This window comes from Dryobates pubescens, chromosome 2 (assembly GCF_014839835.1).
Source record: "Dryobates pubescens isolate bDryPub1 chromosome 2, bDryPub1.pri, whole genome shotgun sequence".
Lineage (NCBI taxonomy): Eukaryota > Metazoa > Chordata > Aves > Piciformes > Picidae > Dryobates > Dryobates pubescens.
Window position 1 is genome coordinate 33,796,620 of NC_071613.1, and position 27,928 is coordinate 33,824,547.

The 27,928-nt window shown below is 37.6% G+C and overlaps 1 protein-coding gene across 1 annotated transcript; it reads right to left on the reverse strand.

Moving 5' to 3' along the window:
* Positions 1 to 776: 776 nt before the first annotated feature.
* DYNC1I2 (dynein cytoplasmic 1 intermediate chain 2) lies at positions 777 to 27,781 on the reverse strand. The gene is made up of 17 exons (XM_054174647.1): positions 27,650 to 27,781; positions 26,083 to 26,198; positions 24,045 to 24,159; positions 21,122 to 21,212; positions 16,759 to 16,818; positions 15,432 to 15,547; positions 9,306 to 9,395; positions 8,886 to 9,048; positions 8,694 to 8,793; positions 8,036 to 8,161; positions 6,946 to 7,092; positions 6,525 to 6,638; positions 5,951 to 6,084; positions 4,807 to 4,951; positions 3,926 to 4,066; positions 2,163 to 2,288; positions 777 to 1,493 (listed from the first exon to the last, which is right to left on the reverse strand). Exons 2-17 carry the CDS (start codon positions 26,188 to 26,190, stop codon positions 1,380 to 1,382), a joined length of 1,890 nt encoding a protein of 629 aa, XP_054030622.1. The 5' UTR covers positions 26,191 to 26,198; positions 27,650 to 27,781; the 3' UTR covers positions 777 to 1,379.
* Between the last annotated feature and the right edge of the window lie 147 nt (positions 27,782 to 27,928).

A 27,928-nucleotide genomic window follows, 5' to 3' on the forward strand; every position in this document is an offset into this window, starting at 1 on the left:
AAATACATTTCACTTTCAAACTCCCTCAAAGAGAGAACCTCCTGAATCCAAAACTGCTGTTTCTGCTGCTTACATCTTTATGAGCTGCTCCTAACAGAACTGAGACAAGAAGAATTACAAAAAATCCTCAAACCTTAACATACAAACAAGAATACTTCTGGACAAAAAGCTGATTAAGAAATATAAATCCATTTCCTACTTTCAAGCATATAAAATGGTTTTTCAAACAAAACAGTAAGCTTGTAGCAGATTAAGAATACCAGAAACAAACCTAGAGTCTCAAATTAAAGGCATTAATACTGGTTCAGTGCCTAGTTAGTCCAAGTCAGAACATTTACTAAAAGAAACCCCAAATAATATAACCTCCACCCAACTTCTCTAAATAAGAAACTTTACAATGCTCTAAAAAGATGGTATAAAAAAAAAATTACGATAAATTCCAACAGCTCTTCAAGTTTGAGAGGTTTTGTTTCAATAAAAACGCTAAAAAGGAATGAAAATATCTGTAACTTAATACAGAAAGTTGTTACCAAGTCTGTAGTTAAAAGAAGGCAAATCATGCTATAGAAATTATGATGAGTTCTGTATCATATGTAAAAGAAAAATTTAGACAACAGAAACCTTTTTCCTTGTAGCTCTTTGCCATGGTCAGAAGGGGAGGTTGCAGGTGGAAAACAGCTCTGTGATGTTGGTAATACAATGAAAGCAGCAGCTCCCCGGAACTTTATACTCAAACTACTGAAGGACACAGACCAGGGGTCAGGGCAGCTGACATGTCCTCATACAGTATTTATTTGTGAATAAATTTCGCCTTTTAATGTACCAACTCAAACAAAAGAACTTGGTATTAAATATGTATTTCATTAATTCAGGTCCAAATATCAAATAAGTTTGTAACTACAGACACATTTTTGTTCACATATATTACCCGCTACCAGAGCCTGCGGCTTACCTATATATAAACAATGAAACGTTGAACACGTGCATGCAGATCCATGGGTAATTTGCAAAGCTCAACTTAAAGAATGTTTCAGAGCCTTACTACCTAATGGAGGTTAATCTGTGTAATATAGAAAGTTTAGTTTAAAAACAGAACTTTACTTTTTCAGACATAGATACTGTTACAAAGTGGAAATTTCAGAAGCCTAATAGCAAATTTACACCGGGTTAGTGTTTCAGCAAGTTCAGTTAACTGTATTAAAAGTTACACAAATCCTAGGATGTGTGTGTAAAAAGTAATTTTCAACGATCCTTATACTTTTCCAAAGTCCATAGTTGAATCCATATATTCCTCCCTTAAGCTATTATTTGAACTGACACATGCTTATACTTTTAAGATTTGCATCAAATCACTACCACTGCTGCCTGTGTGTAAAGCTCTAGGCGGGTATGCGGGTTGCAGCTTCCTCTTCCGCGTCAGCTCTGTTCGCGTTTATTTCTGCCAGCGTTCGACCAAACCGAGTCCACTCGTCGCTGCGAGGAACGGCAATTTGCTGTTGACAAAGACAGCATTATTGAAACCGGCTGATAAATAAAACCTGAGCTCATTTTGAGCAGCAGAGAGTTTCAGTAATGTTCAGAAGAGGTTACAATAGAAAAGCTTACATTTACTTAGTGTAACTTATAAAAATAAGTCTGCCCACCAAAAGCGCCAACAAATAAAAGAAGCAGAATTTGAGAATCCTGCATTTATGTAAGGACACTATTGCAAGCTTGCATGATAGGTCTTCACCTGAGAGACTGCCTTCAAAGAGGAATACTAATGCCATATCCTCATCCAATCAGTTAGCTACCCACTACTGCAGTACACATACTTGCGATAACAACAGCTTCTCTGTAAAATACACTGCAAAATTTTTTGTTTGGTACTTCTCACGCTATGGTCAGAATTCACGTGGCACAGCTAGGAAGAAGATAACATCTCTACAAACAAAACCATTGATTCTTCCCATCTTATTTGACCAGCCTTACAATAATGTTTTTACTTTCTGATTGGCTGCCAGATAGCATGCTAGAAAATTACACTACAAGACCTGAAGCAGAGACAAATAGGAAACATTAATTTGAAAACAAAAATGCAAAAAGCAACCTTCTAGGGGCAAAAGTAAGAGATACACTTGAGTGTTTTGTCAAGTACTTTGCCCAACACATGGTATACATACCTCTCCCACGTCGTATATAACTATTTGTCCCTCTGAATCACCTACAGCAATCTCTCTGCCAGAATGTGTCCATCTCACACGGTTCAGAGCAGGATTGCCCTCCACAGTGATGCTTGCAGTTGGTACCTGTATCCATTTAAAACACACTGCTCAAAATGCTTGAGGATTCCAAAAGCTGTAGATTGCAGAACACCTAGTCTCTCAGGGTTGTATTAAAAGAAGTGCCCAATATTAACTGATGAAGGGTATGTAGATCTCTTAATGGCCTTAAACTTGTGACAGTGACATGTCACCAGTGACGTATTGTTTTGGTCACATCTTCTGACCCTTGGCTGAAGGACAAATATCCTCTATCTACACTCCTGTCATGAGACAGGATGCAGACATGCATTCAGTCAGACAGCAAGAAGGAGCCCTGAGGTCTCAAAAAAGATTATGACAAAGGGCAGGGATGAAATCAGCTGCTTTGGCAGGTCAAATCCTGCTCAACAGCTACACCCAGGTAATTCCCATTTGAATCCCTAGGCTGGCATACGGTTTCCAAGTGCCAGGTCACAACAACCCCATGCAGTGCTACAGGCTGGGGACAAAGTGGTTGGAGAGCAGCCAGGCAGAAAGGGACCCGGGGGTACTGGTTGACAGCCAGCTGAATATGAACCAGCAGTGTGCCCAGGTGGCCAAGCATCCTGACCTGCATCAGAAATTGTGTGGCCAGCAGGAGCAGGGAGGTCATTCTGCCCCTGTACTCAGCACTGGTTAGGCCACACCTTGAGTACTGTGTCCAGTTCTGAGGCCCTCAGTTTAGGAAAGATGTTGAGACTCTTGAACATGCCCAGAGAAGGGCAAGGAGGCTGGTGAGAGGCCTTGAGCACAAGCCCTGTGAGGAGAGGCTGAGGGAGCTGGGGTTGCTTAGCCTGGAGGACTCAGGGGAGACCTTATTGCTGTCTACAGCTACATGAAGGGAGGTTGTAGCCAGGTGGGGGCTGGTCTCTTCTCCCAGGCAACCAGCACCAGAACAAGAGGACACAATCTCAAGCTGCACCAGGGGAAGTTTAGGTTGGATGTTAGGGAGAAATTCTTCACAGAAAGAGTGATTGGCCATTGGGATGTGCTGCCTGGGGAGGTGGTGGAGTCACCGTCACTGGAGGTGTTTAAGAGGAGACTGGATGAGGCACTTGGTGCCATGGTTTAGTTAGTCATGAGGTGCAGGATAACAGGTTGGACTTGAGAATCAATAAGGTTGGAAAAGACCTGAGAGATCATATGATTCTTACTCAACTCCTCACTCTTCTACATGCAATTTTAAGAAGTTTAAAGTATTGAGTATGTATAAAGTTTTTCCTCTCACCTGCCTGCAGCAAGCTTAAGTCTTGGAAAAGACTTTACTAAGTTTACAACTCACACAAGAAATGCCCAACTAAGTTTAGAAACAAATTACAATGTCACTGCAGTGTTACTATGGCAATAGTAACAAGGATGGTGTGTGGGTAACCTACTTGTTCACACAGTTAAGCTATAGGCTGCCAAGGCCATATTGGGGGAGGTCTATAATCACTTTCACAACATGGATCACCATTACACTGAAACTACAGAATATTTAACAGCAACAACAAAATAATCCCAAACCCAAAATTAAAACCAAACCCCAAACCAACCAACTGAAACCAAACCAAAGCCCCAAAGTGCTATGGTAAACTTCTCACATGTTTTTGCAAAGTACCAACACTTTGAGCTACATCTGACTGTTAACCTGACAGCCTCACCTCAGTATCATTGTTGAGGTTCCACAGGTCAAGCCTGCCCATCCCATCCACACAAGCAAACAAAGCAGGGTGAGTTGGAGACCACATCACATCATAAACATAATCTGAGTTGTCTTCAAAGGAGTAGAGAGGTTTGTTATTCTGAAAAAAGCAAACAAAGCAATATCTAAACTCTGCACTTCAAAATGATAAAGCTAATTGGCAAAGTTAAATACAGAGCTCAACAGCATTATCAGCAGTAACTAAAACATGTTTCATATTTTGATTTACTTAAAAAAGCCACTGTAAAAAGAAGTAAAAAAATAGTTATTATTAAAAGTGATGCTTTCTGAAGCATGCAGCTTTTTGTTGGCTGATGCTATAAAACAAGCTATAACACAAGCCAATATTGTAAGAGATTGTAAATTCAATGCATTAAGATCTTGTATACTGAGCCAATGGCAATTCAGTGGCAGCACTTAAAGACTCTTTGGGGGATTATAACTGTTTCCTCAGACCATCAAACTAACAGAAAGAGGCAATTCTGGCAATGACATACTTAAACTGTAAGCAAAACATTTACCTTATGCATAAAGCGAAAGTAACTGCTTTTGCAACACTATTTACGTTTTGTTACACTGTGATCCTTGTTGATAACAAAGGGCAAAGGGATGAACTGAATGGATCAGAAGGATACAAACGAGGTACCATCTGCAAGTAAACTTTAGGTTGTTAACTGTAACCTTGTTCATCAGCTCTGTCATCTTCGCAGGACTGCTGCTCCAAACCTAGAGAGCTTCACACAATTCGACTCGGTTTACTCAAGTTTCTTAAGTAGCTTACAATATAGCACCACCGTGTGTTAAGGACTGCAAAGACAACCACTGAACTATCTAAGTTACCTTAGTTGTCCAAAGTTTTACTGTCCAGTCAAACGAAGAGGTGACAAACAGATGTGAGAAGTCGACAGGTCCAACTGCTGCATGGCAGTTGATACCTGTGATTGGTCCCTGATGTCCTTCAAACATCTCACTGATTCCAGCTTTGCTGTTTTAGAATATATAACCAAGGTTAATTTACCTGAAAATCCATACAGCTGCAGACACAGATAACACTGAGATGCAATTTAAATATATCCACAGGAAGACTCTGCTGCTTTGTATGGATGTCACTCCACTGCAAAAGGCATCATCATTTTCAGGGTCACAGAAAACTAGCCTTGAATATGGACCTTAACTTCAGCATCTACCTTCTGCTAACCTCAAGTGCTGAAATATACATGGAGAAGAGACTCATTCAGCAGGTACCAGTCCACACATTTAAATACATTGTTCTCCAATCAATAGCCAACACTTCAATTCGTAAAAAGAAGAAAATCCAGTCCTCAGGAATGAGCACAGAATTCCCAATGTCTTAAAAGAAGCTGCACGTACCTTATGGACACAGGGTTCAGACATAAACCAGTGACTATATATCCCTCCTAGCCTTCTATCAGAAATGACGAAAAAGAAGGCAGGAGAACAGATGGGAACAATGTTACACAAAAGTGATAAAATTCCTGGTTCCAAAATACCTAACAGCTGTGCAGCAAGGGTGATGTGTATTTGAAATGAAACACTCAATTACATTTAAGAAAGCAATTGATAAGATACAGTGGGATGATTTCAAAACAGATTGAACAGCAGGAGAAAAGCAGCCAATTCAAGATTTGTGTGTGACGTTACCGTGCAATTGTCTATGGAACCCATAGGACGTTTGGAATCTTCTGCTACAATTCAAATGAATAAAACTACAGTGACCTACACTGCCCTCATCAACACAAACAACTCCTAGTCACTGAAGACAGCACAGTACCAATTCAAAATTCCAACTTCTTTTTTAATGAATCTCTCACTCAGGAAAAAGCATGCACTGGGATTCAGCTATTTTAAACTTCTTCAAGACAAAAGAGTATGTGCTATAAATAATTTTAGCAGTGTAAAGCATGAAGGGATTCCATCCTTTCACTATCTGTATTTCCTTTGAATAACTGAAGGTTGTACTTACCTGCCGTGACGGCATGCAGTGTACACTGAGCCTTCTTCACTGCCAACAACAAAGTTGTTGACGTCTCCAATAGGGAAAGACATGCAGGTAACAGCCACAGCCTTGGACTGTTTATGAACCAGCTCCATGCTATCCTGCAGTGAACATATCAGGAACTTACTTAAAAAAACCCCAAAACCTAAAATAGTAACACCTACAAAGTCATTTAGATTTCTCAACAGGATGTTTGGTGGGTTGTTGGTTTTTTTTTTTAGTTGTTGTGGGGATTTCTGTTTGCTTGCTTTTGATTTTTAAAAAAAAATATTATTTTACTTGTACAGAATGGGCAAGAATATTATTTTATATTCAAATTGTGTTCACCACTAACACAAGTGCAACAAAAAAAATACAAAAGGGTTAACAGACGATATCTGATTACTCAGGTGGGGAAATTCTTTATCAAAATACTTATCAAGCTACCTTAAGTATAATTCTGTGTGTTGGGAAAAAGTTTATCAGTGCTTTTTAGATTCATTAAGGTTCTTACAAAAGATTTATCTGGAACAGAAACTACAGATATCCAGAGTTATCTTACCTGCGGCTGAGAAAGCATGTCCAGACTCCAAGAGCAGATCTTCCCGTCAGTTGAGATACTAATCAAATTATGAGCATTCTGGGTCCCAACAACATTTACACAGTACACTGGGTGCTAAGGAATGCAAAATACGATCAGAAAAAGGAATTTCCAACTAACAACCAGTTCTGATATATATTTTACTGTGTATTTATTATAACTACACCATTTAACAAAGCATAGAAGATTGATCCCAATATGGTACAAATATTCCCCTATGAAACTGATACTTGTTTTTCTGACACTTTGCTTGTATGAATAGCCTGGTTCTTCAGCAACAGCATTGGCCGAATATGGACGTAAACATTTAAGAAGTATCCATCAAGTGCAGAGACAGAGTTTCCTAGAGTTTAAAAACATCTCCATATGGAACATTCCCTACCGTGTGAGCAGCAGCTGAAAGTGGAGTTCTCTGCACTGGGGTTCTCTTATTGCTGCGATTATCCCATAGCACTATTTGGCCTGAGTACGTGCCACCAACCACCAGATTGGGATGAAATTTTGCAAATGTAGCTGACATCACTGCTGACTGAAAGGAAGAAACAAAACCAAAACACACAGAAAACTATTATTCAATGAGACTATGTCAAAAAGTAAAGAAAATGGGACCAAACATCAGAGTAACTTCTTTGCCTAGATTTACTGCATATGCTATTTCACTGTCCAATTACTCAAGGATTCACAAACCCTTTGTGAAGCCCCAACTATTGTAGTTCTAATCTGTATTCATAAAATCAGACTTTCTCCTCTCTTCTTTCATATATATATGAAAATGTATATAATATTCCTCCTAGCATAGTTTGTAAGCAAGGGAAGGCACAAGATTTTAGTAACATTTTGACACATTCTGTGGTCATTTTCTTGGAGAATGTACAAATCAGTTTTGATACAATGAACTTACTTTTGCCACCTGGGCTTTGACAGTAATCTGACAACACAATTTTGATTCAACTATGTAATTTTTAAGAATTATGGCATTTTGAAAATAAAGCAGCTGTGCTAGGCATGACATAATGGAAGACATTTGTGTGTTTTTGTCTTTCAGAAAACTACTAGAAAACCTCCATCTGTCTTTTTCTTGACACATCTGTTTCTAGTTTTCATCCCTGCTCCATCTCCTCAGGCCGTCTTCATTTTATTCAGTAAACTAAGCTCCATGAGTACACAGTCCCAGTCAATCCCTTTGCATACAAACCTTCTTTGTGGTTCAATCATTACACAAGGCTTCTCGGGTTTTAAATAAATTGAGGAATTGAACTCTCAAACAAAACTGAATTCTGAATGAATTCAGAAATTCTGAAATAGGATGATGTTTCTAAACTAAAATCTCTAGCTATCAACATCTGTCTGCAAATACAGATTGGTTGAAGCGAATGCCAGCCCAATGAAATCATGGTGTTGACAAGCATAAGGAAGGTACTTGTCGAAGTTGATCAGCATAAAGTCTTTAGCCTCCTGAAACAGCATCATACCTGGCAATGAAAGACATACTCTGGGGTAGTTTTCTTGTACTTCATATTCCATACAAGAGCCACTCCATCAGGCTCATGAGGTGCATCCTCATTGTTGTTGTATGAGGCTACAAGCAATTCTGGATACTGTACAGTAAGTGAAAAAGATTCAAAGTGAGCAATTTGATTAGCTAATGGTCCAGACAACCCTAGAATTGTTTTCTTTCGCCAAAACAGGGTTAAAAACCAAACCAAACAAACCCCCACAAGATAGAAACCCAAATGCCACCTTACATTACACACAAAAGAGAAGTTGTCAGTTAAAACTGTCATTGTTTCAAATGTAGCTTGTAGCATACACGCATTGGAGTCTTGTTTTCCATCATAACTTGCTTTTAAATGTAAACCCCAGTACTTATATATGAGCTCTTTTAATGAAGTTAACAGATACCTCTATAAAGCAGTCCATAAAACAGAAACAAATATGTCAAAGACTTTCTTCATAATACAAACTTTGTGCTACTTTTCACGGAAGATTAGCAGCTGTTTACTTTTTTCCAACTATGGAGCACATAAAAAACACATTTAGAAACCCAGCCGGTATCAACTCAACTTATAGAAGGATCAAGACAGAAGACTTTACAAAGATAACTGCTTCAAGTAAGCATTATTTTTTTACCTGAGATGACCAGTCCAAACAGCTGACAACACGATGCTTTGACCAGCGTTCATCAAAAAACTGCCTATTTAAGGACAGTTTTGCTCCAGCTTGAATCTCTCTACAAAGACAGTTAGTGCATATTAACCTTAGGTCACTTTTTCAATTACAAATATTGCACATTCACAGTGAAGTGTTCAACATTCACATTACCCTTCTTTGTCTTCTAAGTCTCTTCCACTGTAGTCAAAAAAAATGTTGATTTGCTCAGAAAGGGCTCTTTCGACAATCCTTGTGGAGTGGTCAAAGAAACTTAAAAATTCTTCAGAATGCAAAATCTGTTGTTTTTCCTCTTCTGTAAGTTCATGTGGGGCAGCTGGAAAAAAAATTGCATGTACATGGTCTGGACTGCATACTTCCACTACTTCTTTCCAAGAAAGAAAAGCAGAGTATTTAACTCAATGCTGGAAAATCTGTTTCCTAACATCTGTCAATTTTAAATAAATTCTACATTTTGCTAGCTGATTGTTAATATGGAAACTGAAGTAGCTTCAACTTAATGGAAAGAGAAGTTAAAAATTTATTGATGCCTTTCTTCACAGAACACGCAGAATGTCTTGAGGTGAACTGTACCTTCTTCCTCCTCCTCCTTTTTGAACGTTTTTTCTTCTTCAGGTTCAACTAATGGTTTTGGTGCGACCACATCATCTTCATCTTCCTCATCTAAGGAGAAATATTATGGTGAGACCGTCAATGATTTTAAAAGAGACAGCAACATTCCATATGACTCTCAAATAGCTGGTACCGTTTACCTTAAAATGGTGGTATTTGTAAAATGCAGTCCCCAGGATAACGTTTATCTCAAACCAAAGGATCATTGGAACACTGTCTACACCTGGATTTTAGTTGCTCTAAAATAGGTAGTTGTATAAACTGAAGTAAGACACAAGAAATTGTAAAGAATGTAAGTGGAAAACCTCTCTTACAAGCATTTATGATTCCCCACAAAACTACATGGTGGATGCATGTTCTGTGTAACATACTGACACGTTAATGCTGCAGAATAAAGAAAAAATCAAATGTCTAAAATAGTCTACAGAGCAGCTGCTTACTTGTGATCTGAAACCATCAGAGTCTAATGGGTCTTCACATGGCATGAAGATGGCTTACATTAGCTTTCAGGTTGCTATTCCGAGAGGCAAATTTTGCTAAAGATAATAGCAGGGAGATTACATTTCTTTCTGTCATTCTAAATGCAAGTCTCATTATCTGTATCATGTTTGGCAATGAGAACTTTACAGCAAAATGTGTTTTCCCTAATTGCAATGAATAACATAAAATGTTAATGTTCAAGAGTACTGACAAGTTTTACAGCACTTTCTCCATTTCTACCTTTTATTATTTGAATACTGTAAACCAGAAAATAACTTTAAATTACTTAGTGTTGTGGAATATGCATTTCCCAGCTTTTCTTCATTCACTTTCTAGAATAACCTTCTGAAAAGACTACTTTTATTGGTTAAACAGCTATGTCATCTCTTTATAAGGGAATGGCAGCAGGAATCTGCTGCATGCCTCATCACAAGTAATGAAACAGTATTCAACAGGGACTAGGCTCGTCTGTTGCAGCCATCTCCCTGACCCATGTTCAAAGTTATCTAATGAAAAAAAAAGTGGAAAAAAAGCCCCCACAACCACAAAACACATGCATGCAGACACAGACACACAAAAAAGGTAGTGAAGGGATGGGAAACAGCTGCCAAGCCATGGTCCCAGCAGCTCAGCCAGCTGACTAGATAGCAACAACCAGATGGTACTGCTAGGATTGTCTCTCTGCTATGAGGTGGCAATGGGATGGCACAACATTTTTCTGCCTGACTGCTTCCAATCATGTCTTTACCCAATGGCAAGCCTGTGCAATTACCAGCACTCCAGGAGGTCTACAGACAAGCCTTTACCCTGCAAACAAAATACAGCTTGTAGGCCATACCAGCTGCCAAGCCACACACATAGTGATAGGTTTAAAGAGGTCTGAAAATCTTTCTAACTCCATAGTATAGGCAATAAAAATATAACTGTACCTGCAGGAAAGAAAGCTTTAAATGACACTGTATAATGCACACAATAATACAAACTCCAACTTAATCAAAATGATAATGACGTATGCCAATCCTACATTACTTGAAATTGAGCGATTTTTACGTTCTGACAAGTTTACAGAACTAGGATAAATGGCATGAATGATTTCAATATATGCTCATACTTTTGAACCAAATGGTGAAGGTTAAAATCTTTCCTTTCAAGGGCCTCAATCAGCCACAAAGGAAAACAGTAATCACTGTCTTTTCAGCCAGCCCAACCGCATTTGTCAGCCCTTTCTCCGTCAATGCAGCCAGAGCAATCAACCTGCCAAACATTCAGAATGGAAAAACAATCTGAAAATACAGGGTATAATGCACCTGCCAGTGAAAATGGCCATTTCAAGAAAAGCTAGTGATCTCAGTGACCCTGCTGAGGAGGCGGTGGTGCAAAGGGGAAAGAACGGGTAAAAGAATTCTTAGTGATCTCCACTCTCTTGCACATTGACACTTCCTTACAAAGCATGCCAATTACAGCTTTTGTGCTACTTAAAAAAAAAGCAAGCTTTTTTGGGCAAAATAATCACACAGAGAAGCAGAAAGACACTGCTCCTTTTAGATGGGTTTGCATCTATAGCAGACTCCTAATCTGAAAATTCTGCAACTTGTAGCAATTCTAAAGACTAGAATCCTTACTGTCTAATCGCTATAGGTGTGCACAGCAATTAAAGAATGTAGTAAGAGTTAGCACGCGTGATTCTGAGAGCAACAAATACAGGACCCCATATTCGCATTGCAGCCACTTGGATAAAAATCCCTCTCTTGTTCACCCTGCCAATCAATCTTGCAGATTTAAATGATGCCTTCAAATTTAGAAATTCGGTTTTGGGTCACCGTGGATACATTATTCCAGCTTTGAAAGTCCCAAATTAGAAATTTCAGCCCAACCTCCCATTAGTCATACTACACTGATTCTAAGTACCATTTTCAGTGACAGGAGTCAAATTCTTGTCAAAGGCAGACGGTCAACCCCTTAGTGCTAAGTGACCTTCTAATCTACATATTTTATTCAAAAGATCATATAGTTGATTGCTCCTGCCTTTTAATGTTTGAAACATAAATGGCATATATTATACAGAGATCTGGATTCCTTCGTAGTACTTTCCCTGCATACAGCCAGCTGATATGACTGCATTTAAATGCAGGATACAGCACTTATTTTAATATTCTCTAAGTATCAGACTTGAAATTGAACATGTCATCTCACTGTGATTTATCTGTAACTACAGAAATCTAAAACCTCTCTGAAGTAAAGTCATATGCAAACTTTCTCATTAAAGGATATACAGGGGGGAAAAAAAACCCCAATCCACAAAACAACAAAACCACCACAACACAAACTAAAAAAACATTCACATGTTCTTGTCCTCGTTATCCAAAACTAGGATGCTTCCTTATCTGAAAGTAGGATGCTCTCTCAGAAGTTTACAATCAAAAAAGCAGGAACCTGATGGACAGCCAAAGAGACAAGAAATCTTTGGTTTCATTACTTCTCTTGTCTCTCCTTTAAGTTATTAAATAACAGGCCAAGTGCTGGTATTTACAAGTAATTGGTGTAACAATAAATATAACCCAGGAAACACTGCAAGATTGGACATAACTATTTCTGAAAAAGTCCCCCATCAAGAAAGTGAAGAACCCATGATACAATGGTGCACCATATTTATTTCAAGGCACGTACACAAATTTGGAAATCTTAAAAGCACTGCCTAACTTCATCCTTATTCAGTATTGACTGTACCTACTGCCATTTATGCCACTGAAGTTGTCAATATATCAAACACTTTCACATTTAAAGATGACTGTTAAGATTTAGAAGAGCATCATGAAGCCAGTCAATAGGACTTTATGTCCCATCAACACATTGATGAATATTCATCATAATATGATAAGGGATTAACTCCATGTTACTTCTAACAGGTGATCAGGGAATCTAAGGTTACAAATTGAGCTGTAATGATTACGTAGAAAGAGCAGCTACTTTAATAGAGACAAAACTGTTGTCAATGATTGCTAAAAAAATAGCTTTAATGAAACACTGAATATTTGAGTTAACATCAAAATTATGATGTATTTTGGCAAGACTGAAAGGAAAAAGCGGTGCTGTAAATTAGGCTGCGCCCAACAATAACTACAGAGTGAAGTTCCAGTTGTCTTGAGTAATCTGTTGCTGCAGAGTAGGTTAATCAAAGTTAAATCAGCTGTGAAATGGGTAGATTTTGTTAAGCTGAATGTCTTTGTATCAAGTTCTCCCATCTATATTTCACTGCATGTTGAAGGCACACACAGAACAATACATGAATATACAAGGGGCCATTATTTCCTTTTAAAATACCAAAAGATGCTACATACATTGTAACAGCATCCAAAAGCCAATCCTATACACCAAATTGTTACTACTCTTTTAAAGTCATAAAGGACAAGGACAAAAATGCTTACTATTTCCATTCTGTGTCTGGAAACTTTACCAGATACAGAAACTGGAGTTAAAGCAATAAATACCATCTGCAGGTAGTTGTAACTGCACATGCACAATAATGTAGAGCAGCTCTAAGAAACAGGTAATCTGTTAGCCCAGGAAAAGCCTTAATTTTGACAGCTGAGCAGAATCACAATCCTCTACATGCCTACCTTGCTTTGGATTAGCTACTTCAAGGACCCATAATACATACTTAATGGTCTTACTTGTGAGTAATTTCTTTCTGTATGAATTAGCAAATCACAAAGGAAGAGCTCAAACAGTATAGTAGAGAACAGTGAAGTGCAAATAACAGAAAAAATTTAGCAGCAATGGTAACAGCATTCTGTGAGTAGTGGACAACACGGAGCCCAGAGAACATGAAGACATATACCAGAGTTCACATCTGAATTGCATCTCTGTCACTGAAGCTCCTTCCACTGCCTGCTAGAGAGAAATGAGTGTGTGAACAGAACACAATTTCAAAACTGTTCTCTGAGAACAGGTCCAGAAATCTGCTGCCTGAAAAAAAACCCATGTCAAATAGAGGCTGAATAACCCCTAAAAACCAGGTGAGCACACTAACTAAAAATAATATGTCCACCAAAATTGGACAATGAGGGAAGCAGGCAGCAGTGCTACACGTAGCATCATGGGAAGTGACAAACGGATTTAGAGAGTAGAAAAGGAGATGGCAGAAGAGGGGTGCTGGGGAATGGAGCAGCCTAAACACAGGATGCCCATAGTATAATGGTGACAAAAGTTACCAAAGTGTAGTAATGGTACAGAGACCCAGACACTTTGGATTATTTGTTACAAGATAAGGGAGAACCACATCAAGTATGGCACAACACATCTCAAGTCCAAATAAATGCATTTGATCCCTAACCAGAAGATGGCCATCACTACTGTATCACAGAATGACAAAACCCAAAACCACCCCAGGAACAGGATATGCCAAGAGAAGGGGAAAAAAAAACAAAGAAAAAAGAAAAAAGGGTGTGTGGGTGTGTGTGTGTGCATGTATTGTCTTGGCTGTAGTCTTCAAGCTAGAACAATGAACCACTTCATTATTTCATGTACATAATAAATACAGCTGCTACAGAAATAGTATGGTAAGTATTGCTGCAATTTACTTCTTTTCCCTTCCCACTTCCCCCCCGCCTTAAATTCATTCGTAGTGTCATTTGAATCTAGTTAAACTTGCCAAAGTGACTCCAAGACACACTCCAGACAAGAGTGGCATATTGATGTAGACTGGAGCAACAACAATTCTGCATCACTTGTATTACACTTTACACTCTATTATCTGTATTACACTTTCAGGTAAATTATGCAGTTTCTGGGAACATCAGCATAAGATTTCAGTTGAGTATTCTCTTCATGTTTTAAACAGAGCTTTTATCTCCTTGCATTAACACCCAAAAGTTCACATACTAAAAAAAAAAAAAAAAAAAAGGTAAGAAAATGCAAAATTACAAATGTAGAATTAGGTCCTAAAATTGCTATGAAAGACACAGTCTCAAAAATCAGTCATATTGAACAACTAAGAAATTTTGCTGTGGAATTGCATACAAACTAGGTCAAGATTAGTATTTTCGTTTGTATCTAAATGCAAGTGTTTCAACATTGAAAAGCAAACTATGGGACTTTTTTTGAAAAAAATCTTTTTTACTGAAAAGCCAATGAAACATGACTGAAAGAAAGCATATATTCAGCTGCTGAGAACAGAAACCGCATGGGTTAATAAATAAATTAGTTACTTCTTTTATATCTTGCTGTATGAGCTCCAGGTACGAAAACTGAAATTCTTACGAAGTTGGAGTTTTCGCTGTCAAGTTTGTTGTAAGGATACACAGCCTTTGAGTAAGTGGAGTGTGCATTATTAAATGTCATAAATACAAGATATATCCCACTTTAATTAGCTGAATGAGCTGAAAACTAGTAAATGAATGTTTGATCTGACCATTTAGTAGGAAGGAGAAAGTGCCATGTATTAGTAACAAGACTAACATTAAACAAGATGCAGAATGAGTGGCATAAACTCCTGAGCAAGGCCTACATGAATTTAAGAAGATCACAGATGCTGATTCTAATGCAGTCACTGTTATTATCAAGAGAAAAAGAAAGGAAAAAAAATATAGTAACAAGTTAACCACCCACCTTCCTTTGGCTGAGTCATAACAGGCGTTTGTGTCTCCTTTGTGTATGTAACAATTTCTCGAGGAGGAAAGTCAACTTGTGTAATTTTGGCCATTCCAAGTTTAACAGGTCCACGTCTACATAAAATTAATAGACAAAAGAATATTTAACTCCCTGAAGTAATTCACATGTTGCCTAGAATAATATTCAAGTAGTCATGTCACAGCACTACTTAGCCAAGCTTCAATCCAGTGGAAATTTCACTCTGAAGGTGTCACATGACTATTATTTTCTTCTTATTATTTAAAATCAGATGCTATTTAGACATCTGCAATAAAAATATGTACACATATATAACAATTATGGGATATGACTGAAGTTTTACTCTTTGTGGTTGAGTAGGGTACTGCTACATACAACATACCCCTGTTTTCAATGGAACAGATCTGCTCACAAGTCGTGTTTATACAGTAATGGGTCTAGCATTTTAAAAGTTTAAAAACTAGATTAGGTATTATGAGGAAAAAAGAACTTCCCAGTCCCTTTAACTCTGCTGACCTTTTCTATCTACTTCTAAGACACTATTTAGAATGCAGAACTGCAAGACTTATCTGAAACTCACACACTGATTTATCCATAAATCATTACTCCAGAACCTGAGGCTGAAAGCCTCTGAGCTTCCCAACTTTAGCTTATAGAAGATTCTGTAAGCACACATACAGATAGCAGCAAACTGCAACGCATAATGTACTTCCAAAAACCATACAATATTAATTCAGTCACTGTAACTTTCTATAAAAGCTAATTTCAGCATCTATTGTAGTAATATTGCAATGATCCAAAACCAATTTGCCTATATCACGCTCAGTTTCTTATTATCCACCTCTCTCCTAAATAAGATAAAAGCAAAAGGAAGAATAGCCCCATTTGAAAGGTTTTGGAGGGCAGAATCATACATCTAATAGCACAATATGGCTTTTCCTAAGTGCTTATAATGTGCTACAGCTTTTATAAACATATTTTTAAGAAAAGATTAGAGTAATTCTGGTTTTAAGTACAGTTAAAAAAAAACTTCTGTAAATCAAAAAGCTTTAAGTTTACATTTCGCCAACAAAAGACTCAACAAAAAGCATGAGTACGTAAGTTTTGTTATTAAAAATATGGATCTTACATATATTAAATAATATGAATTCCCCTTTGCAAGAAAACTGCACTAAGTCTAGGGATAGTGAACTTCTGCTACTGGCAGAACATTTTCTTAACAACTTGAAGTCTTAAAGTAAAAACAAGCTCTTATACTTATCATCCATAAGTACGTGAAAGGGAATATAAGAAATCTATGCAATACCCCAGATCGGAATCAGAGTGGAGCTGAAGAACTGATGGATCAGTATCCCAATGCAGCGTCCTGATACCCCAGGTTGAACAACCATGCAGCATTAGCAAAAAAGGCCAGAGATTAGTGAAGCAAATACACACTATGAAATGCTAGAGTTGCAGTAAGCTTATAGTCATTTAATTGTTCGGGAGAAACAAAGCAACGTAACATCAGTTAAGGGAAATTCAGCAAATATTCAGTACAGTAACACATGCAGTAAATACAAAAAGTTAAAAAGCAAACAGAGTTCAGAGCTTATTAGAAAAGAATGGAATTATTTTAAAGGTTGAAAATTAAAGATCTGCAAACAAACATAGCCTTTATGAGAGGCAAATAAAATTATTTAATGCTGACAAGAACCATTAAAAACTTCAAATTCCTTTTGAAGATCTGTTCAGATTTGTTCATGTCATATGAAGACAGATTTGTTCGTGAAATGCAATCTTGCCCAGAGCAGTAAACATGAGGAAACTGTCATATTGGCAAAGGAAATGAGTCAACACATAAGCCTTTTGGTAGAGGGGCAAAAATGCATTTCCACTGGGATAGAGAAGTACTAGAGTTTCCAAGATGTGACATTGCAGTAATTATGGGTTAAGCACTGCCTTGGGCTTATAAGTGTCATCTGATTTAGAGCCAACTCCACTGAAGATATTTAAATCTCTTAGAAATAGTGGGCTTTAGATTAATAACACATTTCAAAGTCATATGGAATAATGACAGAACAGAACCATTTCAAGCCACTTTTGTATCAGAAGAAATATGAAGGGGTAATTAAGTCTCTCCTTCATTTTTAGCCTTAATCTCTTCTTCACCAATTTTCATTTAGTCTACTGCCTGCTATCAGGCTTAGGCAGAATTTTAAAACAAGTTTGTAAAAGTGATTACAAGATGAACATGTATGTTTTTTTGTGATGTTCTCTGATGCTCTTATTCTTTTAAATTGTGTTTTGTAACAACAAAGAAGTAATATTTTACGATGACAAAACATAATTTCCCATTTCTATCCCATACAAAGTAATGTTCTTACAAACCAGGTGAAGAATTCCTAAAGTTGCAATGCCATAAAATCTTGTAAATACAGGTATGCCAGGCGCTACAATTAAACTACAGTTTGAGTATGAATTATAAATCCACTGTCTTCATATTTATCAAATCATTCTTCACAGCTGCCCTTGCATCCACAGCTGTACCTTAATAACTAAATTTCTAAAAACTTTCCTATCTTTGTGCGTTAGAAAATACACCAATTTACATAAAATCAATTGCTTTGAGTATACTTATCCTTTAAGCCCCTGCTCTTTTTCTTGGGAGCTTAATTTGGTGCCTGAGAGTTTAAGCTGGATACTGCTCATATGCTGTTCAATCATGCATTAAAAGACCACCAAAAAAACCCCAAACCACCACCACCACCCCAACCTTCATGGTGCTTCTGCAAAGGACTACCTATCTACAGATTCAAATGCTGCAATACTTATCAAACATTTTCTCAACTTTTTCAATCCCACTTGAAAGGAGTTTAGGGAGAGGGCTAGAAATGTAAAAGGCTCAAACTTTTGTGCCTGCTTAAGCAACTGAAGTTGCTTTCCTGATGTCAAAATACTTTCAACAGTTAGTTGCTTCAGTGGTACCAAGGATGGTCTGCCTTTGAAAACAGTTTAGGTCAATAAGCAGTGCAGACACACAGTTAAGTTTCTTAGAGACATTATTTTAAAATAAAAGAGTAACATTCTGAGATAAAATTAACTTATGTGTATCAAAATTATGTAAAATACTGTTCCACTTGCTTTCCTGTTGTTTGTTATGCCTTCAATTAAATGAATGTACCTACAAGCTTCAGTAAACAGAAATTCCTATTTTTCCACATATGCCCAAATGTCTTTGTAACCTGGCATATTTCTAACACTTCCTAGATCTCTAAAATGGATTTTCTGCATTTAAACAAATTTTATGGGGCATCCAGCCAACCAAGTCTATACCTTTTGCATTTTCTTCTTAACTGATGAAATGAGGGAAAGAATAGTACCAAACTGGGAAGCAAAACTCTTCACTAATTAAAATACAGCAAGAGGGAAGCAACACACTGAACACTGCCCTGTTGATTATTAAGTAAGTAAAGTTACTGTCACAATTCAGCATCACAAACAAGAAAAGACTAAACTAACAAAGAAGATCATCTTTGTAAAGTATAGCTGCAGCATGGCCAGAAAACAAACAGCTACATACCAACAATATGAAAGGGTTTGTTTTAAGATTATCAAGTACAACTTGGCCTTCCTAACACATCTCATACTGCTCATATAAAAGCTACCTGTGAAATGCCAGGTATAATCCTAGGAGATCACACAGTTCAACTTTTCCCATCAACTTTCAGGGTGCAGTGTATGGTACAGGTACCAACTGTACATTCAGGATGCTGTACAAATTTGTGCTAACACATTAGGATACAGGCACTTGTTTACTGAAGGAGGGGAAGAATGTTATCTGGCTGTTGGAGACACATGCATGGGAATTTTAACAGTGACTCTACACAGCCTTCAATTTACCTGTAAATTCATACCTCCATGCCTTCACTACCACAATCTTTTCATGCTTCCACATCTTGGAAATTGTCAAGAGACAGATTTAGCTTCAAAATTTGCAAATGCATGAAACTATAGAGGCTTAGAATACGAGTTTTCTTAAGGCTTCCTAAGAAAAATCTATGCATAAAACATTATGTTACTATGTCCAAGGAGCACAGAATCCGAGAGCATGGTCCATCTGAGTTGGAGAGAAATGCAGTACACAGTGTGGTGCTTAATTACAGATATACAGCCTACACATTGTTTCATACAGAATTTACAACATGAATGAATGGAAAGAAACTTCTAAAAAACTTAGTTCTTGTTGTTTCTTCTAGAAAATAAGGAAGTGAATGAAAATCCAGTAAAATAACACATAAAATGACAATTTCATAAGCAATAATCACAGATTTCAAATAATTTTTAAAACTTTGTTTGCTAAGGAACAACTATATTCATTTTGCATTAACATGACAGGTGAGCTTCATTTGCACAGTGAATACCCTAAGATCACTCCTAGGCACTGTTTAATTAAAGAGAGAAGAAAAAAAAGAAAGAAAAACCAGTTTGAGCTCATATCTGCTGCCTGATGTATTCTGTTTTAACTTAATGGTTAATGCTTAGAAAGAGGTAGCTTGTAATGTTTGTTCAGGTCATTAAAACCTTGAGTATTTTCAGATTAAGATTATATATAGTTATGTAGGTAGTTTATACCAGATGTTGCTATAGTCTTTTTAGGATGTTTCAAAGTGGTGCATTCACTCTTTCTCCAGAACTACTCATGTAAGCACAAAAGTAACTGATGGCAACTGCTTTAGCAAATGTGCTTTAACTAAACTTCATCCACAATGCATACTCTGTAGATTTCAATGCATTCATTTAATTTGGTGAGAAAATATAAGTTACAAAAACCAATTCGGTGAACACTGCTCTTACTCATAGACTTTGCATGGGAAACGGTAGAAGCATCTTTTGGAAGTAGTGTTTCTCATCTTATCAACTATATATTGCCACCTTGATTTCCTATTTTAAGAGAAATAATTATCTGGCTCCCTTTAAAGCAGTATTTCACCAACTGTCTTGCACAAAAGAAGAAGAATACAAAAATAGTCAAATCGATGGGGCAAGCGCTAGAACTGAAAACCAGACAGAGATATGTGGCCTTATTAACACGGTGCTATGTTTTGGCCAAATGAGAGATTGAGAGTGGTATACTTGTGTTACAGGGATGGTTGCAAACTGAAATAACAAGAATAACTGTTCCAAGTAAAGGGCAGGAAGAAAGAAAGGAAAAAACAAAACAAATGCCAAAAAAATCCCCCAAACCCACACCAACAAACCACAACTAAAATCAGACTCAAGGCCAAGTTTACTGTTGTAGACAGTATCTTATTAGAGCAACTAGAATAGAGGGAAAAAGGAAAGAGCTAATCTTCTGCACACATCCTTCTTCAGAAGAAGCTGGGAAGAGCCCAGAAGTTGGACTTATCCAGTTTTCTCTTGCTTTGAGACATTCATGCTTACAAGAATGTCACCACAAGATACTCAGACTCATTTTACTTTAAACTTACAAGATTAAATAGCAATTTCAAATTACCAAGTGTAGGTACCCTTCAAATTTTAAAGTACTCCTATAACAGCCACTGTTCACAGATTCAGTAATAACACCATAACCTCACATTATTATATTATAATCAAGTAATAAACTTTGATCAATTGTTCAGAATACAAGCACTAAGCAAGGGTGTATGACAAGGGAAGTGACATACCTAGATCCAGCAGCGCCATCTCCAGAGTCCTGACTTCCAGCCTCACTTGGTGTACTCACAGATTTGGAAGATGGAGAGGTAGGAGGAGGGACTAAATAGTGAAACAGACAGGTATCCGCTGTTACTATTCGCAGAGGTTGCACAGCTTAGGATGTTTTCAAATTAATTCAACATGAAGTATCAAAAAAAAAAAAAAAGTGATGGCAAACAAAAAATACGTGGATGAAAATGAACAGTAGAAAGAGAGGGGAAAAGACAGTGTTAACAATCATGCTGGACTTCCATGCAATTGTTTTGGCATTTATGCATCTGGAGCGTACAAAAAGATATGGAGGGGAAGACACTTAAAAGAAAATGAATTGGAAATACATTTTTAAATTGACTTTCTGACAAATGATGGCATCAGTTTTCAAAGGAGAACCTCCACTAAATCATGTTGCTTAAATATAAAAGGAAGACAGTTGTTAACATAATTTCAACATTAGCTTTTCTTAGAAATTATATACTGAATGTATTTAATTTTAAGTTTGTTTTGAAATACATAATCACTAAAGTATGGACCAGAAAAAGTGGCTTTTTCATACAGCATACTGTTGTTTTTTGTTCTAGGTTGTATCATAGCAATAAACATGATTTATGTTGATTTGATGTTTCCAGTGTTGGGTATTGGGGGATTTTTGCATTTTCTTCATTTACATGTGACAAAGCCACGTGGTGTCTTACTGAAACTTTTCCTTAAAAGTCAGTGAGTTTCTAGATGTAGATGAAGACTGCACTTACTGTTTGAAAAGCAACATGGTTTTTGGAACTGACACACAACAATGAGTGATATCATGCAATCTGACACAAATACAAAGCTATTTCGGGATTTCTTTCAACTTTCTGTTTAGAAATAGTGAAACTCATTATTTAATGAAACAGGTTTATGCTTAAGAACTGGACTGTGTTGAAGGTCCTTATATGCTTCATATGTGCGGATGCACATACAAGTGTGTGTATATATATCCTTCAACTCATCATTGCCATCTACTGTTTCATTTATACTAAAGGAAATGCCTATAGGCATTTTTTGTGTAGTATCAGAAATGACGACATCTTGATGTCACCCTTTCTTAACTGAAGACATAACATTAGAAACATATCTTGGTTGCCACTTAGAAAAGTCTATCACTTCTATCTAGCAGTAAGCAAGGCCAAAAGACTCCAGGCGCCTGGTTTTGATGCCACAGCGCCCTCTTGTGGGACAAACTGTTTTGACGAAAGTCTTCCCATCAGTGACATGAAACCTGTTTTAAAGGCCAACAGTCTTACTGAAAGTCCAGGTAAAAATTTACCTGCCCCAACACAGAATGAACCTATAATACCTTCTTGAAAGTTATTGTGGCTCACTAACTTCTGGCTTCTTATATAACGAGTATACTAGACACCAAAAACATTATTAACAAGGCAGGAATTGCCTAAGGATTTTTTAAATCTAATTTTCTATGGAGAAATCTAATCTCAACCTATCCAGCTACATCAAAAAAAGTTAACCCAATCTATCAGTACACCAAGCTGGTAAGCTAAGAGTTAGCTTCAGTTCAAGTATTTGATCACTGTACTATTATACTTTGCAAGTATTCAGTCAGCAGAATTAATCTGTGCCTCAGGCATGCTACTGTAAGGTAGTGAATAGGTCATTTTAGCTTGATTTAGGATCCAGATCAGACCCAGGTATCTTGAAAGGAAATGGAACGAATTCCCTGTGAATCTCTGTTGAAGGGAGTGATTAGGTAGATGTTTAATGGAATTAAACATGTGGCTATGCATGGTCTCACACAACAGGACCTTAAAAGGCATTTCACAAACAGCTAATCTAAGTCTGTGAAATGACTTATTCTGAGGATTGCCTATTAGACTGTCTCTCACAGATCTGAAACAATAAAAACTACATGTATTACTGCAAGAGTCTCATCAGCTGCCTTATCAAAACCACACAAGAAAGTATTCAGTTAGTAGTCTGAAACAAAATCTCTAGTAGGTAAGAGCTAATGACTTAATTACTAGCTGTATACTAGTGCTAACATAGCTCAAACACAGTCTCTAAACTGTGAAAATAGTTGAAACTATTAAAAGTGGCTGCTGTGGCTACTGGGAACAGGACCAGCTATAATGGTGTTTATTCAACATTCACTTCTGAACACTTGAGGACTATGCAAAAGCAATTACAAAGACATAGTCACAGATATACTACAGCCACAATAATTTTATTTGCAAATTCCACTGAAATAAACCCCCACCACTGAGCAAAACTGAAAAATAACTTTGAAAACCCTTAGATTTAGAGCTAGAGACAAAAAGTAGAGTTGAATTATCACGCTCTTGGCTTTCATCCTTGAGACAGATATGGCTGTGTAAGAACAGAAAGCAACAACCAATATGCTAACCTGTACAAGACTGGCACAGACATGAACCATCATGCTTGACAGATGATTTTTTTACTTAGCTGTGCTGTTACTCCAAAGTCAGTTGGGTATTTGATATACAGAAAATAAGGGCAAGAAAGGTGCAAAAAGATAACAAACCAACTCTGCACAAAAGTATCAGAATTAAAAGCTGCCAGTATGAAAAGGAGAAAGGAAAAGTAAAAGATAGAAGAATAATGTGGAAGGAAAATAGGAAATGGAAAAACAAACAACCAAATAAAAACCCCAACAAACACATTATATGTTTTAACCAAGAGACTCCAAACAGTATATAAAAACAGACATGTACACCCCCAAAAATAATGGCCAAAGAATTTTCATTCTAGTTACATAAATTCCACAAAACCAAACAAAAAAACCCACCAAAAAATCCCACCAAACCAAAACCCCTAACCAACAGCCCAAAAAACCCTAACACCAAAAAAAAAAAGCCCCCAAACTAATATTAACATTCCTACCAACAGGAGACTCAGGTGTCAACCCCATGCTCTGAAGTAATGCTTCAGCCTCTCTTCTCTTCTTTTCAAGATCAGATTCTTCTTGTACAGGAAGCACTTCTTTCTTCTGATCAGTCTAAAAAAAAAATTATTGAAGTTACAGCATTTAACAGCTATTAAAACCAGTTTCATTTCTTTTTTGAGATTTCATGGCTTCTACTAAAACCTATCAACATACAGGTTAGATACTTGTTTCTAGTCATTCTGATGGTTCTTTCTGTAAATAACAATAGGAATCACAAAATTTTAGCACTATTTTTAAAAAACATATGTAACATGCAAAAAATATCACCTTTTTTGTCAAATCTTTCTTTACCTACAGCCTAAAATAAGTATTGGGCGTCTTCATACTTTCAAGACAGTCGTATTGTTCCAACTTTAAAATAACCGTCTAAGAAAACTCCAGGGTTAGAATGACAGCAACAGACATCCCTCATTGGTCAGAAAGAAGTATTAGGATACTTGGCTACAGTGAGAATGTGCTAACATGTAGCAATTAAGAAAAATAGGTGCAAGATGTGAAAGTGGTGACTGCCCAATGTGTGCATTTTAAGCTCTTTTGTGAAACAAAAACATCGACTGTTTAGTGAGAAAGCCTGCTTTTGGACATCAGGTTTCACACACACACCAAAAAAAGACAAAAAGGAAGTATTAAAAAACTTTGCAGTAACTTTGGGTTTACAGGGCATTTAAATACTTTTGTTACCATCTTCCAGAAACCCCACATAACAACAACAAGCAGCAAACAAAACCCACCACAAATTACACCCCCACATATAGAAATAATACAATCTCTACTGTGAAAGGTGCTGAACACACCACTATCTTTCCACTCATTTAATTGCCCATTCAATTACATAAATATAATTAATAGCTTAAGGTCTTCACAACTCAGTTACTGGCAAGTGAGTATTTTTGTAAATATAAAAATTGATGATGTGAATACACCAAATACAGGTTTTTAATAGAAGCAGCAAAATCTAGACTGATATTCTCTCCCTATGCTGTTTCACAACAGTACATTATGTTTCTAACCTATAGCATGATTCCTTTAAAAGAATGGATTCCTAAATTTTAGAGCAAGTTCTGATAAGCTATTGCCCAATGTGTGGAATCTCAAACACAGGCAATGCACTACTATAGGATCACATAATTTGAGATATTTTCCTCTCTTTTCCCAAATCATGTAGAGATGTTCAAGGTCAGACTGAGCAGACTGGTTTAGCTAAAGATGCCCCTGCTTACTGCAGGGGTTTTGGACTAGATGACCTTTGAGGGTCCCTTACAACCCAGTGAATTCTACATAGCTGGCAGCTGCTCAGTCTCCAGTCATATGCTAATTTAGAACAAGATCATAACCAAAATACAGAAAAAATGCCCAAGCCACAATAATATTCCAGCATAAGTTTCATTAATGAAATATAATGCATTCAGGAGAAGCATAGCAATAAATCACCAATTGTTACATAATTCAGCAGAGAGAAATCCAGAAGACTGTTAACAAAATGTGTGTAACACACAAGCAGCATATACATCCCAAATGTTGCTCTAATTTTAAAACTCAGCCTAAATAAGGCTCAATGAGCAGGACACAGCACATTGTTTCTAGAGTAATAATATCGACAGTTAGACAATCCAAACACACATCCTCAGAAATGAATTCTCTACATATTACAACTCATTAACTAGAGCTACTGTGTAATACTTCACACTCGTTTGATTAATGATGTTCCCCACACAGAAGCACTTTTAGGAATCCAAACTATGCATGTGCAGGACTGAAAAACAACACTAAAATCTGACTTACCATAGGGATAATTCTAAAGAAAACAGCAGACATTTGCTCTCATTAGAAAATGAAAGTGCTGTATTTGCATCAGCAAGTCACCATTAAATAGACACTCCCTGCATAACATGCAGCAAAATGACTAAGTGTACCCTTATGTTTTGGACAAGTTACATATGCAGTCAAATTTTAAAAAAAAAAATTATATCTTACCTCTTTTTTCTTTCTTTCTTCCTCCTTTCTTTTCTTCTCCTCCCTGATTTGAGCTAATCGTTGCTTCTTGCGCTCCAATTCTGCCTTCAGTTCACTTTTGTCAGACATAGCTGAAACTGGTCAACAGAAACACTGTTTGATTTTGGGTTGTGTTTTCATTTTAGGGGGTCTTTCTGCTTGGCTGGGTGTTTTATTTTGGGAGAGATTTTTTTAAGATAGCAACTCTCCTTTAACTAAGCTATCATTAAAGGAACCACAATAACTTACTAAAGCAAGACTTGAAAAGTAATTAAAATAAAACAAAACCACCGCCCCATATTATCATTTCCACATTTCTTTCATTTAACACATTCTAGATTCTAAAAGAAAACTACAACATGATGACAGCATCCATTAATTCCCAAGGAGTTCTAATGCTGTTTGAAGGAACTGATTTGAAAGGAAAGTCAGGCAGTGCAGGTGGGCTGTCTGGTCTTGACAAAGGATTCTGTACAACTACAGAGTCAACTACGAGACTGGAAACAGTAAGGAGAGTACCAACATGATATCTATCTTTTACTTATCACTTCAACAGCTTAAGTATTGGCATGCTATAACTTGGCAGTATGTAAGCAATGTATCTTTCATATACAGTTGTAGGACTCAAAATATAGATTAAAAGATTTACTACAGATTGCAAGGCAAAGCCAGTTTGATAGCAAATTTAACAAAGACTTAAAACATAAGTATGAAAAACTATGAACGGCATGAGTGAAAACATGCTTATTTTGCTGGTTTTAAGCAAGCTCAAATAGTAAAGAAACTGCAGAAGTGGTTCTACAACACGAGGGATCCACAAACGTTTTTATACTAAGCTTAACAACACAGACACTAATAAATAGTAATATAACCATTCAACAACTCAAAATTAAGAATATGCCAATCTTTACATAGCACATTTAAGCACATAAAAGGATGCAAAATGATACAACCCTCATGTATCTACGCTAATACGTAGGGTAGTATGGATCAACACGTATCCATATTGTCTATAAACGTTTAAGCGCTAACAAACAAAACAAAAATGCATTTTCAAATGACATTCCCGTGTCGCTTTAAACAGAAGGCGCGTTGTCACCACACCATGGATTCCCCGCCCCCATCCATCTTTCTAGTGCCAAGCCAGGAAAGCAAAGCTGCACAAACCAAGCCGTCTCCGAGAACAGGAGAGTTCACCCCACTTTGAGATGACAACGGTACTAACGAGGTGCCGCCAACAGCAGTCTCTCTACCCAAATGCTACCCGGGCTGTATCAGAGAGGAAGCCTAGCAGTGCTCTCCTACCCTCACAAGACCTTACCACACCCCAAAGCCCGGAAAAGGGCAATGCTCCAAGAGCTCGCCCGTACCCTCTCCCACTTATTGAGGCCGAATCCCCGGCGCGGGCCGCCTCCTGGCCCCACCCTGCTGCCGCGCCCCTCACTGGATAAGGCGAACCAAAAAGAGTTCCCACTGAGAGGCAGCTCGGCTAAGATAGGAGGGGCAGCGGCGCCAGGCACAGTTCAACCACCGCGGGACCCCCGCGCACCTTGCAGCGGGACCTCCTTCTGCTCCAGCCGTCCCTTGGCCACCGCACCCGCTCTGCTTCCGCCGCTCCACAAAGGCGCCGGCAGCTGACAAGCAGCAGCCTACGGCAGGCGCTGAGGATCAAACTAGCTACGACAACGTTGTGAGATGCGCGGGAAGTTCCGGGAAACGCCGGACACAGACCTGTACAAGGACGGCGGTGCGCGCAGAGACCAATGCCTCACTCGTTCGCACCGTGAGGGCAGTGATTTGAAAAGAATTCATAGGGAGACCAGGAATT